General features: G+C 44.1%; 1 protein-coding gene across 1 annotated transcript; it reads left to right on the top strand.

Annotated features, from left to right (window-relative positions):
• Positions 1-4922: 4922 nt before the first annotated feature.
• LOC136399466 (zinc finger protein 256-like) lies at positions 4923-17187 on the top strand. Its single transcript, XM_066374650.1, has 3 exons — positions 4923-5482; positions 8530-8656; positions 15291-17187. Exons 1-3 carry the CDS (start codon positions 5453-5455, stop codon positions 16790-16792), a joined length of 1659 nt encoding a protein of 552 aa, XP_066230747.1. The 5' UTR covers positions 4923-5452; the 3' UTR covers positions 16793-17187.
• The last annotated feature ends 1117 nt before the right edge of the window (positions 17188-18304 follow it).

Raw genomic sequence — 18304 nt, 5'->3', positions numbered from 1 at the left:
TTTTTTTATTTTACATGAAGCTGGAAACGGGGAGAGACAGTCAGACAGACTCCCGCATGTGCCTGACCGGGATCCACCCAGCACGCCCACCAGGGGCGAAGCTCTGCCCACCAGGGAGCGATGCTCTGCCCACCAGGGAGCGATGCTTTGCCCACCAGGGAGCGATGCTTTGCCCCTCCGGGGCGTCGCTCTGCCACGACCAGAGCCACTCTAGCACCTGGGGCAGAGGCCAAGGAGCCATCCCCAGCGCCCGGGCCATCTCTGCTCCAATGGAGCCCTGGCTGCGGGAGGGGAAGAGAGAGACAGAGAGGAAGGAGGGGGGGTTGGAGAAGCAAATGGGCGCTTCTCCTATGTGCCCTGGCCGGGAATCGAATCCGGGTCCCCCGCACGCCAGGCCGACGCTCTACCGCTGAGCCAACCGGCCAGGGCCAGATGTCAAGAACTTTTACATGGCCTGACCAGGCAGTGGCGCAGTGGATAGAGCATTGGACTGGGATGCAGAGGACCCATGTTCAAGACCCCAAGGTCTCCAGCTTGAGCGCAGGCTCATCTGGCTTGAGCAAAAAGCTCACCAGCTTGGACCCAAGGTCTCTGGCTTGAGCAAGGGGTTACTTGGTCTGCTGAAGGCCAACGCTCAAGGCACATATGAGAAAGCAATCAATGAACAACTAAGGTGTCAGAACGAAAAACTGATGATTGATGCTTCTAATCTCTCTCCGTTCCTGTCTGTCTGTCCCTATCTATCCTTCTCTCTGACTTTCTCTCTGTCCCTGTAAATAAAAAAAAAGAACTTTTACACGGGTCTCAAACTTTCTCTGCCTTCAAAGGCACAGTGTGGTGCTGAAATCAACTTTTGCCAAATTTTTATTGTTGCCCATATCCTCCTAGAAAAGTGCCAAAGTGCCTGATATGTGGCCCTCCTGTAGAGCCTGTGTGCCGTGACTTTTTGGAGATTCAGATATCATTTTGGAATGTGAGTTGGTGTCACAACATCAGTTGCTTCTGGGAACACATGACATTTATTCTTGTTTACAAGGACTCCAGTATTAGTGAAAGAAAACATTTTTGGAATAGTTGCACAGGGCTGTGTGTTTTTCTTTTTTAATTCAGTGAGAGAAGGAGAGACAGAGACAGACTTCTGTATGCTTCCTGACTGGGATCCACCTGGCAATTTCACTAAGGGGTGATACTCTGCCCATTTGGGGCATTGCTTCATTGCTCAGAACTGAACTCTTCTTCGCGCCTGATGCAGTGGAGCATTGCTCAGGAGCCCAGGCCAACTCACTCTAATCGAACCATGGCTGCAGGAGTGAGAGAGAGAGACAACCAAGAGGGGGAGCAGTGGAGAAGCAGATGGGCACTTCTCCTGTGTGTCCTGACCAGGAATCAAACCTGGGACATCCGAATGCTGGGCTGATACACTACCACTGAGCCAACCAGCCAGGGCTAATGTGTGTTCCTCTTATCTTAGTATGTGGCAACAGTACAGCCTGCAGTCTTTGTCAGCTGATATCTTTTGCTGAATGGCTGGTAGGCTACACTCTGAAAGTGCTCCATCCCCTCACAAGGACCCTGACCTGAGCGGTTGTGCTGGATCAAGGTGTCATGAACCTTGCTATCTTCTAAAACCTGAAAGAACTTCCACCAGTCTGAATGGGGGAAATGGATGTCTGCTGTATTTGAAATGGAGGTCTGCTGTATTTGAAAAGTGGATAAAAGCATTTTTAATTTTTAAATAAGAGAAAGCTTCTTAGAGGATTACTATTGATTTTTAATTTTTATTGCATGGATACATACCCATAGTTTTTAGTTAGGTATAATATTTCATGTGATGTCAAAAAGATTCTGTGCTATTATGTAAGTCATTTTTCAGTATGACTATACCTCTTCATTCTAACTATAATTTGTGAATATATTACTAATCTTATTGCATTGACAATGCCATCCATCTCATCATCTTACCTATATATTTTTATTTATGTTGATTTTAGAGAAAAGAAAAGTTTGATTTGTTACTCCACTTATGCATTCAGTTGTTGATTCTTTCATGATAAAACTTGCAAACTTGGCCAGGGCTTCACATATAAATCGTTAAATATGTCTAACTCAGAAATTATGTTTTTATTCATTGACTTTAGAGATGGAGGAAGGGAAATAGAGAAAGAAACATTAATCTGTTTCTCTATGTGCCTCTGCAAATCGAAATGATGCCCTAATCAAGCTAAGCTAAACTGAAGTTTTCTTTATCATAATTACAACTTTTTCTTTCTTTCTTTCTTTTTTATTAAGCAATAGGCAGAGAGGAAGAGACAGAGTCCTGCATGTGCCCAGATTAGGGTCCATCTGGCAAGCGCCCTACCAGGATATGCTTGGCCCGCTGGGGTTGCTGCTCCATTGCTCAGCAACCAAGCTATTTTAGCTCCTGAGGCAAAGCCTCTGAACCATCCTCAGTGCCTGGGGCCAACTCCCTCAAACTATTTAAACCATGGCTGTGGGAGGGAAAGGGAAAAAGAGAAGAGAGGGGGGTGTAGAAGCAGATGGTTGCTTCTCCTATGTGCCCTGACAGGGAATTGAACCTAGGATTTCCACACACCAGGCCGATGCTCTCCTGCTAAGCCAACTAGCCAGGGCTAACATATTCACACTATCAAAGATACCAGTAATTATGCTTCAAAATAGAATTTTCTGTATTTTCAAAAATTTATTTTTCTCAATTGATATATGATAAACTCCCATTTTATGTTTACAGTATGCATCTTAGCTTTTTTGTTTCAAATGTTTGTCCTACATTATTGTGTTAGATTTGTCATATGTATGATGGTGTAACTACATCAATTGTTCAGTAAAATTTTCCAGATTCTCCAATGTGGACATGCATTGCTTGACTGAGAAGTGCTCAGTTGACCTTCACAGATAACAAATTTTAATAAACATGAAGTCAAAACCCTCTACCTGCAACATGATTGTAACTCAGTGAAGGCTCAGATGATGGTTTGCATTTTTTAGAAATAAGTATTTTAATCAAAGTATGTACATTATTATGTTTGACATAATGCTTAGGCACGCTTAATAGACTATAATAGTGTATGGTGTGAACATAAATTTTATATGCACTGGGGAACCAACAAATTAGTATGACTAGCTTTAGTGCCATTATTCACTTGGTTACACTGGAACAAAACCCACATTATCTCAGGAATGCTTGTAATTGCACTCGATGTCGTCAACATGTTTTCCACTTTTTGTAATAAACTAGTGACAGAGGCCTCAGATCAAATATAGGTTGACTAGTCACACCGCTGAATATGCAAAGCTGAGACTTCTGGTAGCATCAAGAGCAGATGTTTTAAGTATTAGCGTGTGTTTTGGGACATTAAGTTTCCATGGTGGGTCCAACTGAGGCGGTACACATAATGTTTTGTTTTTTGTCTACTTTCCTTAATGACATTCTGTTTGAAGGAGCCAGATGCCAGATGGCCAGATAAACAAGAAGCAGGACAGGGTGCCCTACATATTCAGAGCAGATCCTGAAGAAAGATATACAAGAGCCCCAGCTAAAGGAAGTCACACATGCACACCATACACAACTATGCCCCTAATAATAGACCCTGGGCAGTTGGCTCAGTGGACAGAGCATATACCTGCAGTACAAATGTCCCTGGTTCGACTCCTGGTCACAGCACATTAGAAATGACCATCTGCTTCTCTTCTCCTCCCTCTTTTCTTCCCTCTCTTCCCCTCTTGCAGCCAATGGCTCAAATGGTTCAAGTGTCAGTCCCAGGCACTGGGGATAGCTTGATTACTTGGAGCAACAGCCCCAGAGGGAGGTTGGTGGGTGGATCCTAGTAGGGGCGCATGTAAGAGTCTGTCTCTTTTCTCCTCACTTAAAAAAATTATCTCTCCTGGGTTGCATTAGAAAGCTCAATATTTTTGGTGTATTTTCAGGATGTATGCCCCAATATCCACACTGGGCAGGCCAGAAACTGAGAACAAGGCCCATGCTCCAGGCTGGAAGCCAGACCTGTTCTTAACCTTCTATATCTATCTGTCTCTTAACTTCCATTATCTGCAAACAAAGCAGTATAAATATCCCAACCCCTTACTCCATCTAAGCACTCATTCTTGGGGCAACCCAACCCCCCTTTGTTCAATAAGTACTGTATTTCTAATAAATATTCACTATGCTTGTTTCTGCAGTTGCCTTGTCTGTGAATTCTTTCTCCCAAAGAACACAAGACTGGAGGCTGAGGATTGAGATCTACTTTTGGAACGACCGTGGCCTGAGTGAACAGACAGTACAGCTCTTTTCAGGGTTTTTCATCCAATGTCATGTTTATCCACTGGACTATTATCTATTGTGCCAGCTGTCATTGAGGGTATTTGGTTAATGGTTGATGGTTAAATTTATGACTTTGCACTGTTTAGACATGCCTGTATATTACCTAATTTTATCAAGACATCTACGTTTATTACATAGAAAGTATCCATAGAGAAGAAAAATTTCTAATTTATATTTGTTTACCCTAAATCGCAGTCTGTGCATCAAAGTGAGAAAAGAGTTTGATACACCGCTTTTTCTGGCCATTTTCTTTTCTTTTCTTTTTCTTTCTTTTTTTTTCTGTATTTTTCTGAAGCTGGAAACCGGGAGGCAGTCAGACAGACCCCCGCATGCGCCCCACCGGGATCCACCCGGCACGCCCACCAGGGGGCGATGCTCTGCCCCTCCGGGCGTCGCTCTGCCGCTACCAGAGCCGCGCTAGCGCCCGAGGCAGAAGCCACGGAGCCATCCCCAGCGCCCGGGCCATCTCCGCTCCAATGGAGCCCTGGCTGCAGGAGGGGAAGAGAGAGAGACAGAGAGGAAGGAGATAGGGAGGAGCGGAGAATCAGATGGGCGCTTCTCCTGTGTGCCCTGGCCGGGAATCGAACCCTGGATTTCCGCACGCTAGGCCGACGCTCTACCACTGTGCCAACCGGCCAGGGCCCTGGCCATTTTCAAAACGTCATTTGGACAGGGACTCTTGAATTTCCCAGCAATTCACCTGGGGGAGGCCGAGGGTCAGCTGCACAAAAACAGAATCCCCGCCTTGGACTGCAGGAACTATATTACCCAGAAAGCGCTGCGCCGACGACCACAGATTACGCCAGAGAAGGTTCCCCACCAGTGTTTCCGCTCAGGCTCAAGGATCAGGGCCGGGCCTTCCGTGGTTCTTTGGCTCGTGGTTGGTCTCTGAAGAACTGTCAGCACTTCCGGGGCACTGAATCGCTGGAGATCGTAGAGAGCAAAGGCGCGAGATTCGAGATCGTGGTTCCCGGTGCACAGAAGGCATTGTGACTCTCAGCAACCCCGCCCCGGGCGACCTGCGCCAGGGCCGGCACCGGAACCGCCGAGACCTGAGCCACCTCCTCGCCCGCCGCTCCTGCCGGGCTCCTCACACCCCAACATCCAAAGGCGATGGCGGCCGCACTGAGGCGCCCGGCTGAGGTGAGTGAGTGCGCTGCTGGGCAAATGAGTTTGTAAAATTTCTGTTTTCTGAATTTCCTTCACTTTTTTGTTTTGTTTTGTTTTTTGTTGTTGTTTTTTTTTTGACAGAGACTGAGAGAGAATCAGAGAGAGGGAAAGACAGATAGGAAAGGAGAGAAATGAGAAGCATCAATTTTTTGTTGTGGCAATTTAGTTGTTCATTGACTGCTTTCTCATATGTGCCTTGACCGTGGGGCTACAGCAGACCAAGTAACCCTTTGCTCGAGCCAGCGACCTGGGTCCAAGCTGGTGAATTTTGCCCAAACAGATAAACTTGCGCTCAAGCTGGCGACCTTGGGGTCTCGAACCTGGGTCCTCTGCATCCCAGGCCGATGCTCTATCCACTGCGCCAGCACCTGGTCAGGCGAATTTGCTTCACTTTTATTGTTAAAAATGATGGCTCTTGCAGGTTAGCTAAGCGGTCGCGATTCAGCCCAGCGTGTGGAACTCCTGAACTCGATTCCCAGGCAGGGCATACAGGAAAAGCGCTCATCTGCTTCTTCACCTGTCCCCCTCTTCTTTCTCTCTGTTCTCTGTTTTCCCCTCCCGTAGCCAAGGCTCTAGTGGAGCAAAGTTAGCTCGTGCACGAAAATGGCGCCATGGCCTCCTCCTCAGGGGCTAGAATGGCTCCGATTGCAACGGAGCAACACCCCAAATGGGCAGAGCATCGCTCGCAGGTGGGCATGGCAGGTGGATCCCGGTTGGGCACATGCAGGAGTCTGTCTGCCCCCACCTTCTCAGAAAAAAATACCAAAATAATAAAATGGCAGTTCAGTGTGTGCTCCCCCGTCAGAGCAAGGCAGCTGATTGCAAATTGCGAGTTGCATTCCTTCTTGGGAAGCGCCATTGTTTGCTAATATTTGCTGGGGGAGAGGATTTCTCGCCAGAAAGTTTTCAAAGGAAAGAACAGAAGTGGAAAAGAGATTCTTCTCTCACAACTGGGAGGTGCAGTAGGATATCTTTTTTCTCCCTGAGAGGAGTGAGGCCCAGGCCCCCTCTTCCCTGAGAAGGAAGAAACAAAAAGAATACAAGAGAAAGGAGCCCGCAGGGGTAACTGATTCAGCCAGTGATAAATCAGCTACATCCCATACTTCGCATAATGGGTGCTTAAGAGTCACTTACAGCCTGACCAGGCGGTGGTGCAGTGGATAGAGCATCGAACTGGGATGCAGAAGGACACAGGTTCGAGACCCCGGGGTTGCCAGCTTGAGCGCGGTTCATCTGGCTTGAGCAAAAAAGCTCACTAGCATGGACCCAAGGTCACTGGCTCGAGCGGGGGGTTACTCGGTCTGCTGAAGGCCCGCGGTCATGGCACATATGAGAAAGCAATCAATGAACAACTAAGGTGTCACAACGAAAAACTGATAATTGATGCTTCTCATCTCTCTCCGTTCCCGTCTGTCTGTCCCTATCTATCCCTCTATCTGACTCTCTCTGTTCCTGTAAAAAAAAAAAAAAAAAAAGAGTCACTTACAATACAAAGCAAGAATAGTAGGATATATATTTAACTATGGCCAGTGATGTGGGAACCCCTTCCCCTTTGCTGACCCCACCGAAACTTTCCCTCCCCTCTCCTTGAGTCCTGGGAATCCTTAAAAAAAGAAATCACATGCCCATTGCTTAGATACTGTAAAGATATATAACCTGTAAGAATATCAAATTTAGGAAGCTCATATTTTAGAGCTACAAGCTTTACGTGCTCTGCTGGCTTTAATAAATTCTCAGTGGTAGTCAACCTAGTCCCTACCACCCACTAATGGGCGTTCCAGCTTTCATGGTGGGCGGTAGCGGAGCAACCAAAGTATAAATAAAAAGATAGATTTAACTATAGTAAGTTGTTTTATAAAGATTTATTCTGCCAAACTTAGCGAAAATCCGACAGAAAGTACTTGGTAAGTAATTATTATTATATGCTTTAACTTACTGTAACTCTGTTTATAAATTTTATAAAGTAAAGTTACTTCCCTACTTTATAAATCACCATTACTGTGGAACCGGTGGGTGGTTAGAAAATTTTACTACTAACAGAGATACAAAAGTGGGCAGTAGGTATAAAAAGGTTGACTACCCCTGATTTAAAGTTATCTGAGCCTGACCTGGAGGTGGCACGGTTGATAGAACATCAGATTAGGATGCAGAGGACCCAGGTTCTAGACCCCGAGCTTGCCAGCTTGAACCCAAGGTCGCTGGCTTGAGCAAGGGGCACTACCTCTGCTGTAGCCCCCTTGCCAAGGCACATGACAAAGCAGTCAATAAACACGTAAGGTGCCGCAACAAAGAATTGATGCTTCTAATTTCTCTCTCTTCCTGTCTGGCTGTCCCTCTCTCTGTCTCTCTCATGGAGGAATAAAAAAAGAATGTTAACTATCCTCCCGTGGGTTGCTTCCAGATACACCTGATCTCTTGCTCTCTAGGGGAAAAGCAGAAACCTGGCTTTCTTGTGGCTTTCCTGTCTTGGGGAGACAATAATAAACAGAATGGTCTACCATCCTTGGGCTCCACTGATTCTTTACCTTCTGCCTGAATTCAGTGAGAAACTTGCATGTGAATGGAATGATGCTGGCAGCCCTTGTCCTACAAGCAGTTAGTCACTGCCTGACTGGGAGGCAGAGGTGCTATTTTAGTGCTTGACGCAAGGCCATGGGGCCACATTCAGCTCCTGGGGCCAACTTGCTCCAGGTGAGCCATGGTTGCAGGAGAGGAACAGGTCATTGGATCTGTAGTATTTCTATAACAGGGTGGTTAACTTTCTCGAGGGCCAACATAAAATTTCTAGTAGATCGGTTCACGAACCAGCAATTGAAAAACACTGGCGAGGGTCTCATTTACCTGCCGTCCTTCATAACCCAGCAATTGTTGCTGAGGGCAATAAGAGTGATTCACCGGGACTGGGCTGTCTCTGAACTGGAGAGTCCTGGAGGGAGTTGTGCATGGGGAAGATTTATAAGAAGTGGAATTGTGGGTTCTCAGAAATATTGTTACAGTTTCATTTGTATTCATTCCTACAGGTTGGTGTGACTTTCGGAGATATTGCCCTGTACTTCTCCAGGAATGAATGGTGCCTTCTTAATGAGGCTCAGAGACGCCTGTACCTGGATGTGATGCTGGAGAACTTTGAGCTTAAGTCCTCGCTGGGTAAGAGCCTCATTATGCTCAGGGACCTGGCCTAGGATTTGCATTTCCTTTTGCCTTCTATCCCTGGAGGATGCATGTGTTCACATGTGCACTGTGGACACTACTTGGTTTTGCAGTTTTCTGGGTACTTGCTGTCCTTGGTAGGGCTTGTTTGTTTGCACTTCCCTCTTCTCTTCCTGCAGCGCCAACACCTGATGTACTGAACCCTCAGAGGGAAGGATTTGAAGTCAGTAGTCTTTCAGGGATCCTGATGAGTTCTGCCTTGATTAATGAAGAAACACATTTTTTTTATTATTGTTGATTCTTTTCCTTCCTTCCTTCCTTCCCTTCCTTCCCTTCCTTCCCTTCCTTCCCTTCCTTCCTTCCTTCCTTCCTTCCTTCCTTCCTTCCTTCCTTCCGCAGGGAAGCAGACTCCTGCATGCGCCCCAACTGGGATCCACCAGGCAAGCCTTTTTCCATGCAAAGCTCTGCTCATCTGGGGGCATTTGCTCCATTACTTGGCAACCAAACTATTTTAGCGCTTGAGGTGAGGCCATGTGACCACACTCAGTTCCTGGGGCCAACTTGCTCCAGCTGAGCCATGGCTGCAGGAGAGGAACAGAGAGACAGAGAAAGGAGAGGGAAAGGGTGGAGAAGCAGATGGGCGCTTCTCCTGTGTTCCCTGACCAGAAATCTATCCTGGGACTTCCACATGCCTGGCTGATGCTTTACCTCTCAGCCAACTGGCCAGGGCTTTTGTTGATTTAGTGTACATAAGTTTTAGAAAATTCTCTCTACGTTCTTAGCACCTTTTTGTTTTTTAAAGAGAGAGAGAGACAAAGAGAGATGAGTAGCGTCAACTTTTAGTTGTGGCACTTAAGTTGTTCATTGATTGTTTCTCATACATGCCTTACTGCGGAGGAGCAGCAGGTGGGGCACCAGCTGAGCTAGTGACCCCTTGCTCAAGCAGGTCATTGGGCTTCAGGCCAGTGGCCTTTGGGCTCAAGCCAGTGACTATGGGATCATGTTCATGATCCCATGCTCAAGTCGCAGCCTCTGGGTTTTTGTTTTTTGTTTTTTTAATAATGTTCATCTTAATCTTTATTTATTTGTTTATTGTGACAAGAACAGAGAAACAGAGAGGGACAGATAGGGACAGACAGGCAGGAAGGGAGAGAGATGAGAAGCATCAATTCTGCCTTGTGGCACCTTAGTTGTTAATTGATTGCTTTCTCATATGTGCCTTGACTGAGGGGCTACAGCAGACCGAGTAACCCCTTGATCAAGCAGTGACCTTGGGCTTCAAGCCAGTGAACTCACACTTAAGCCGGTGACCTCAGGGTTTTGAACCTGAGTCCTCTGCATCCCAGTCCAGTGTCCACCCACTGCGCCACCACCTGGTCAGGCACAACCTCTGGGTTTCAAACCTGGCACCTCGGCGTACCAGGTTAATGCTCTAGCCACTGCTCCACCACCAGTCAGGTTCTAAGCACCTTTTTCAAATGTTTGTTTTGGCTCTTGAGTCCTTTGAATGCCTGGTGTATGTTATATATTAATTTCTAGTTAGATACAGGTTCACATCTTTTTGCACTTTGCTGTATTGTGCTTTGTGAATAATTGCCGGTTTTATCAAATTGAATGTTTTCGGTGAGTCTGTGTTCAGCAAGTCTGCTGCCATCATTTTCCCAGCAGGCTCAGATACTGGTTACCAGTGTTAAAAGTAAAGTATTTTTAATTGAGTTATGTAGAATTTTTTATATAAGGCTATCACATTGTTAATATTGCAGTGTCATGTTAACGTAACTATTATTCACTGGAAAATCAAATCTTTGTGTGACCTACCACAATATTCACTTTGTTATGTTGATCTGAACGAACCCACGATTTCTCCAATGGATAGCTTTTTATGGTTGGCAATATGTTCTCTGATTCTGTAGATGGGCTTTTTATTTCATTTTGTTAATTGCTGTTGTTCTCTGCAAAAGCTTGTTTATTTGCTGTAGTCAGGACTATTTATTTTTGAAATGATTTCTGAAACAAATCTCTGAGGCTTTACTTTTACGTTGTGTGGAAGGAATTCTAAGTTTGAAAGACTGACATTTAATTCTTTAATCCATTTGGAAATAATTTCAACACCATTCATATAAGAAACTATCCTTTCTCTATTGTATGCCTTTTGGTTTTTATCAAAGGTTAGTTGAACATGTGTGCCTGGGTTCATTTCTGTGTTCTTTATTCTTTCCTATTGGACTACGTGTCTGTGTTTTTGTTGATAACCCCTAGTTTTATTGCTTTGGTTTTGTAATAGACTGACATCGGAAGTAGTATTTCTTCTGATTTGTTCTTGCTTAAGATTCCTATTGCTATTTGAGGTCATTTTAGGTTCCATACATTTTAGGATGCTTTTCTTTTCCCCCCCGTGTACAATACCATTGGAATTGTGATCGGGATTGTATTCACTCTGTTCGTTGCTTTGGGTATTTTTTTTAACATGAAATTTATTTTAATTTATTGTATTTACATAGATTCTAGTGTCCCCCCCAAATACATCCTCCCCTCCCTTATGTTCCCCAGAATGTCCACATGCCAGGCTGACAGTCTAACACTGAGCCAATTGGCCAAGGGCAAAAAAATTCTTTTTAATATTTTTAGATATTGATTTTAGGGATGGGATGAGGGAGGGAGAGAGAGAGACACTGATTTGTTGATGAACTTATTTGTGCATTCATTGGTTCCTTTTTGTTTGTGCCCTGGCCAAAGATCAAATGCACAAACAACCTTGGCATATCAGGATGACGCTCTAACCATCTGACTTACCTGGAGAGGGCTGCTCAATTATCATTATTTAAACTTTTCTTTTTAATCACTTTGTTTTGTGCTATCTCATTGTAACTAGGTTGCATTTTCCAAAGAATTCCTGGTGAGCCATTTTTCAGATGTGTTTGGCAACTCCGTATGTTTGATAAAATGTTTGATCATGGGTTCTGCCATATCTGCTATGACCTTTAGTGATTTTTAAATTTTATTTATTTATTAAAATTTTTTATCTTTCTGCCTGACCAGGCAGTGGCACAGTGGATAGAGCATTGGACTGGGATGCGGAAAGACCCAGATTCTAGACCCTGAGGTCGCCAGCTTGAGTGCGGGCTCATCTGGTTTGAGCAGAGCTCACCAGCTTGGACCCAAGGTTGCTGGCTCGAGCAAGGGGTTACTCGGTCTGCTGAAGGCCCGTGGTCAAGGCACATAGGAGAAATCAATCAATGAACAACTAAGGTGTCGCAACAAAAAACTGATGATTGATGCTTCTCATGTCTCTCCATTCCTGTCTGTCCCTATCTATCCCTCTCTCTGACTCTCTCTGTCCCTGTTAAAAAATATATATATATATTTTTTTTTTTTTCTACCTGACCAGGCGGTGGTGCAGTGCATAGTGCGTCAGACTGGGACGCAGAGGACCCAGGTTCAAGACCCCGAGGTCGCCAGCTTGAGCGTGGGCTCATTGGGTTTGAGCAAAGTTCACCAGATTGAGCCAAGGTCGCTGGCTTGAGCAAGGGGTCACTCGGTCTGCTGAAGGCCCCCAGTCAAGGCACATGTGAGAAGTCAATCAATGAACAACTAAGGAACCTCAACAAAGAATTGATGTTTCTCATCTCTCTTCGTTCCTGTCTGTCTGTCCCTATCTGTTCCTCTCTCTGACTCTGTGCCACCAAAAATAAAAAGTTTATTTTTCTTAATTTTTAGTTCTTTTTCCCTTTTTTCCAAGTGAGAGGAGAGGAAATAGTGAGACAGACTCCTGCAGGCACATGGACTAGGATCCACTTAGCAACCCCATCTTGGGCTGATGCTTGAATCAACCAAGGTATATTTAGTGCCCGAGGCTGACGTGCTCAGAGAAACCGAGTAATCCTCAGTGCATAGAGACCGATGCTCACACAGTGGAGCCACTGGTGCAGGAGGGGGAAAGAGAGGAGCAAGGGGCGAGGGAGGGGATAGAGCAAGAGATGGTTGCTTCTCTTGTGTGCCCTGAATGAAAATCAAACTCAGTATGTCCATATGCCGACACTCTATCCACTAGCCACCAGAGCCCCCTTGTTTGTTTGTTTTTGAGAGAAAGAGAAAGACAGGGAGAGAGAGACAGAAATATCGAGTTGCACCTGTGTGTGCCCTTTCTGGGGAATTGAACCGACCACCTTCTTGTTCCAGACCACTGCTCCAACCAACTGGACTATCCAGCAAGGGCAAAAAAAAGTTTATTTATTTTTGAGGGAGAGGAAGGGGCAGAGAGACAGAAACATCTATCTATTCCTGTATGTGACCTAACTAGGGGTCAAACCCACAACCTTTGTGTATAGCAGGGGTCCCCAAACTACGGCCTGCGGGCCGCATGCAGCCCCCTGAGGCCATTTATCCGGCCACCGCTGCACTTCCTGTAGGGGCACCTCTTTCATTGGTGGTCAGTGAGAGAAGCACATTGACCATCTCATTAGCCAAAAGCAGGCCCATAGTTCCCATTTAAATACTGGTCAGTTTGTTGATTTAAATTTACTTGTTCTTTATTTTAAATACTGTATTTGTTCCCGTTTTGTTTTTTTACTTTAAAATAAGATGTGTGCAGTGTGTATAGGGATTTGTTCATAGTTTTTTTTATAGTCCAGCCCTCCAACGGTCTGAGGGACAGTGAACTGGCCCCTTGTGTAAAAAGTTTGGGAACCCCTGGTAGATAGGGATGATGCTCTAACTAGCCGAGCTGCCTGGCCAGGGCCTTTTTTTTTTTTTTTTTTCATTTTGTTTTTATTTTGTGACAGACAGGAAGGGAGGGAGATGAGAAACATTACCTCATAATTGCAGCACTTTAGATCTTCATTGACTGATTCTCATATGTGCTTTGATGGGGGTTGGGAAGGGCTCCAGCTGAGCCAGTGACCCCTGGCTCAAGCCAGGAACCATGGAGTCATGTCTGTGATGTGGCACTCAAGCTGGTGAGCCTGCACTCCAGCTGGATGAGTCCGTACTAAGGCTAGCAACCTCAGGGTTTTGAACTTCGGTCCTCTGTGTCCAGGCCAATACTCAATCCACTATGCTACCGCCTGTTTTGATTATCGTGAATCTTTTTTTTTTTTTTTTTTAACAGAGAGAGGGATAGATAGGGACAGACAGACAGGAACAGAGAGAGATGAGAAGCATCAGTCATCAGTTTTTTATTGCAACACCTTAGTTGTTCATTGATTGCTTTCTCCTATGTATCTTAACCGCAGGCCTTCAGCAGACCGAGTAACCCCTTCCTTGAGCCAGCGACCTTGGGTCCAAGCTGGTGAGCTTTGCTCAAACCAGATGAGCCTGTGCTCAAGCTGGCAACCTCGGGGTCTCGAACCTGGGTCCTCCACATCCCAGTTCGACGCTCTATCCACTGTGGCACTGCCTGGTCAGGCTATCGTGGATCTTTACATAGTATAATATAAAGTCAGGTAGTGAGATACCTTTGGCTTTATTCTTTTTTTTTTTAGGATTACTTTGTATATTTTGTGGTCTTTTAAGGTTCCCTACAAATCTGGTGGTTCTTTTTTTGTTTTATTTCTTTTTTTAAAATGACATTTGGATTTTAATGGGGGTTGCATTAAATTTAACCTTTATTGCACATATGCATTTCAGTAATTGCTTGTTATTTACATTTCTCGTCATTAAACTTTTTTGATTTATACCATACATATCTAAAATTTCCTTATGAGTATGTACTTTATTTACTTTAAATATAATTTATTAACATGTTTGTAATGTTATTACTTTGAGAAAGCCTGACACATCATCTTACTGGACATCTTAGATATATCCGTAAAGGACAAATTATCTTTTACGATGATAATTATAATAGAATGGTTTTAAATGAAAGGAGAGATAGTGAGACAGACTTCTGCAAGTGCCTCCACCAGGATTGTCCCAGCAAACCCTTATAAAGCCATTTTTAGCTCCTGAGAATGGCACTCAACTGAGCTATCTTCAGCACCCATCAAAAACCAATTCAATGTGGCCGTGCCTGTGGGAGGGAAAGTGTTCGGTTAACATTCCCGTTGCCATAGCTTAATCTGTTTGTCCTTGCTTATCGCTTAGTCTATTTGTCAGCTTATTGCTGACAGTGCCAATTACTCAGATCTAACAGTTGTCATTTCTACTCACCTTCAAACCCATGAGTAATCTTTACCTCTTTAAACTTCACATGCCAACCTTTCTCTCACAGGTCTCTCTTTACTACTTTACAACCTTGATCCGTGCCAGCAGAACCTTGAAGTTTGCACATGCTCTTCTATTGGTGTTTATATCATGTGGTTTAATATAATTGATTGTTATGGGTTTGAGCACATTCAGTTTACTCTCTCAGGAAAAGTCCTGCAGGAAGCCGTTTGCAGAGGAAAAAACAGTGGACCTGGTCTTTATTTTTGTGTCCCATTGTATGCTGGCATCTTTCCTTGGTGAGGTCTCCACCACTGACTGACTTTTGTGGCTGAGTAATGAGTAACTACCATTTCTTCAGAGTTTAACTTACTTTTCTTAAAAATGATCCCATAGAATCATGCCTACCTGTGACAGATGTTCGTTTATGTTAAGAAATTGTGTTTCCTATACGGTCACATGTAATTCACCAGCATTTCCTTTTGTTCAGGTTGCTGCTGTGGAGCAGAGGATGTGGGGGCACCCACTGAACAGAATGCTTCTGAATGGGTGTCACAGGCAAAGGATTCTAATGTGGCTTTGTCTTCCCAGAAGAGCCACCCCTGTGAGAGTTGTGGCCCCGTCTTGAGAGACATTTTCAACTTGGTTGAGAAGCAGGGATCACACTTGTTGAAATGCGGTGCATGTGGAGAACTATTTTATTTCAGTGCAAAGTGTCAGCACCATGAGGATCAGTATGTGGAAAAGAAGCTTTTTGAAAGACATGTGGACAGGGTCTCAGTTGCAAAGGGCCACAATTTCAATGTGTCCCAGACGCTTTTTACCTGCCAGGAGGTAGGGTTGGACATCCTTACTGAATCAGGACATCTCCAACAACAGGCTACACATAACAGGGACAGTCCAGATGAAACCTCAGAGTCTGGGGTGACTTTTCATATGAGAAAAAATTATCATCAGGAAGTTCACACAGGAGAAAGACCCTATGAGTGCAGTGACTGTGGGAAATCCTTTTTTACAAGCAATGGCCTTCGATATCACCAGAGAGTTCACACTGGAGAAAGGCCTTATAAGTGCAGTGAATGTGGGAAATCTTTTTCCTGTAGCAGTAGCCTTCGATATCATCAGAGCATTCACACAGGAGAAAGGCCCTATGAATGCAGTGAATGTAGGAAAACTTTTATCTCAAAAACTGCTTTCCATCGTCATCAGAGAGTTCACACTGGAGAAAGGCCGTATAAGTGCAGTGATTGTGGGAAATCTTTTTCCAGTAGCACTCATCTTCATGGTCATCACAGAGTTCACACTGGAGAAAGGCCGTATAAGTGCAGTGATTGTGGGAAATCTTTTTCCAGTAGCTCTAGCCTTCATCGTCATCAGATAGTTCATACTGGAGGAAGGCCTTTTATCTGCTGTGAATGTGGGAAATCTTTTTCCACGAGCAATAGCCTTCATTATCATGAGAGAGTTCACACTGGAGAAAGGCCTTATAAGTGCAGTGAATGTGGAAAATCATTTTCCTGTAGCAGTGGCCTTCGATATCATCGGAGCAATCACACAGGAGAAAAGCCCTATAGATGCAGTGAATGTGAGAAAGCCTTTATTAGTAAAACTTTTTTACATAATCATCAGAGAATTCACACTGGAGAAAGGCCATATAAGTGCAGTGAATGTGGGAAATCTTTTTCCAATAGCTCTTACCTTTATTGTCATCGGAGAGTTCACAGTGGAGAAAGGCCTTTTGAGTGCAGTGAGTGTGGGAAATCTTTTTCCAGTCGCAGTGGCTTTTATTATCATCAGAGAGTTCACAGTGGAAGAAGGCCTTTTGAGTGCAGTAAATGTGGGAAATCTTTTTCTAGTAGCAGTGGCTTTCGATATCATGAGGGAATTCACACTGGAGAACGGCCTTATGAGTGCAATGTATGTGGGAAATCTTTTACCCTCAATTCTCACCTGTCTAAACACGTGAGAGTTCACATTAAAGGACAATTTTAGATCTATTGGAAATGTACATTTTTTTAAATAAGTGTTAACAGTGTAGGTAACTCTCAGGCTCCATTTGTCTAATTTTAATTTTATGCACACAAATGTCAATGGTATGGAAAATTTCCATAAGTTTTACTTAGTTGGGAAGCGTATGTGAGTCTATGTTGTACTTTCTAAGTTGTCTTGGACTCTTGCCAGATCAATGTCTTTGTAAATTTCTGTGGCAAAAGTTAATTTATCTGTACCATCTTGCAGTTTCCTACTGTTTACATCAGGAACCATTCTAATGTCCTTAAAGAAGCTGATTTTTTCCTCTGATTTGTTGGAGGAAATAATGAGTAGGTTGAGCTGTTACAGTATCACCTTTTATTTAACTCTGATAGTTGTGACAGGTCCTGACTCAGTGTTGACCTCAGAGAACATCATCTGCGTTCAGCTGGCAGCTTGCAGATGGACTGATTTTTCTGGGACCTCGTTTCCCTAAAGTTCTGTGATAAATATTCCCAATGTTGAAGTCACCAATGCAAGAAATGCCATAGCCATGTCTCATTGATCTTTAAAATAATGAAGGTCATTTTGTTTGAGTCCCCTTTAATTTTGGATTTTTTATTTACTGTGTTATTTAGGATACCAGTAGATTTTGTGTCTGGAGTCATGAAGAGGTCAACAACTTTTACATGGATCTCAAACTTTCTCTGCCTTCAAAGGCAAAGTGTGGTGGTGAAGTCAACTTTTGCCAAATTTTCGTTGTTGCCCATATCCTTCTAGAATAGACTGTCAGATTATATGGCCCTATGTGGAGTCTGGTTGCCATGAGTTTTAGGAGACTCAGAGATTACTTTGAAGTATTAGTAGGTGTCACAACATCATTGTTTCTGGGAACACATGAAATTTTTTCTTGTTTACAAGGACTGCCAGTATTGGTGAAAGAAATCACTTTTGAAAGTGTTGTCACGAGCTGTGTGGGTTTTTTTTTTAATTTAGTGAGAGAAGGGGAGACGGACAGTCTCCTGCATGCTCCCTGACCGAGATCCACCTGGCAATTCACTAAGGGGCTATACTCTGCCCATTTTGGGCATTGCTTCATTGCTCAGCAGCCGAGCTCTTAGTGCCTGAGACAAATGCAATGGAGCATTCCTCAGGAGCCAGGGCCAACTCACTGTATTCAAGCCATGGCTACAGGAGTGGGAGAGAGAGAGAAGCAAGAGAGGGAGGGGTGGAGAAGCAGATGACTTCTCCTGTGTGCCTTGACTGGGAATTGAACCAGGGACATCAAAATGCCGGGCTGACGCTCTACCAATGAGCCAACCAAACGGCGATATGTGTCCTAATGTCTACAATTTCACACTAACAAAAATACCAGTAATTATGCTTCAAAATTGAATATACCCTATTTTCAAAAATTTATTTTTCTCAAGTGACATGATAAACTATTTTATGTTTATATTATGCATCTTAGCTTTATTTCAAATGTTTGTCTTAGATTATTGTGTTATATTTGTCATGTTTGATGGTTAACTA

The sequence above is a fragment of the Saccopteryx leptura genome, chromosome 3 (genome assembly GCF_036850995.1).
Source record: "Saccopteryx leptura isolate mSacLep1 chromosome 3, mSacLep1_pri_phased_curated, whole genome shotgun sequence".
Lineage (NCBI taxonomy): Eukaryota > Metazoa > Chordata > Mammalia > Chiroptera > Emballonuridae > Saccopteryx > Saccopteryx leptura.
Note: the sequence above shows the minus strand (reverse complement) of the source record. Positions and strands in the feature narration are given on the sequence as shown.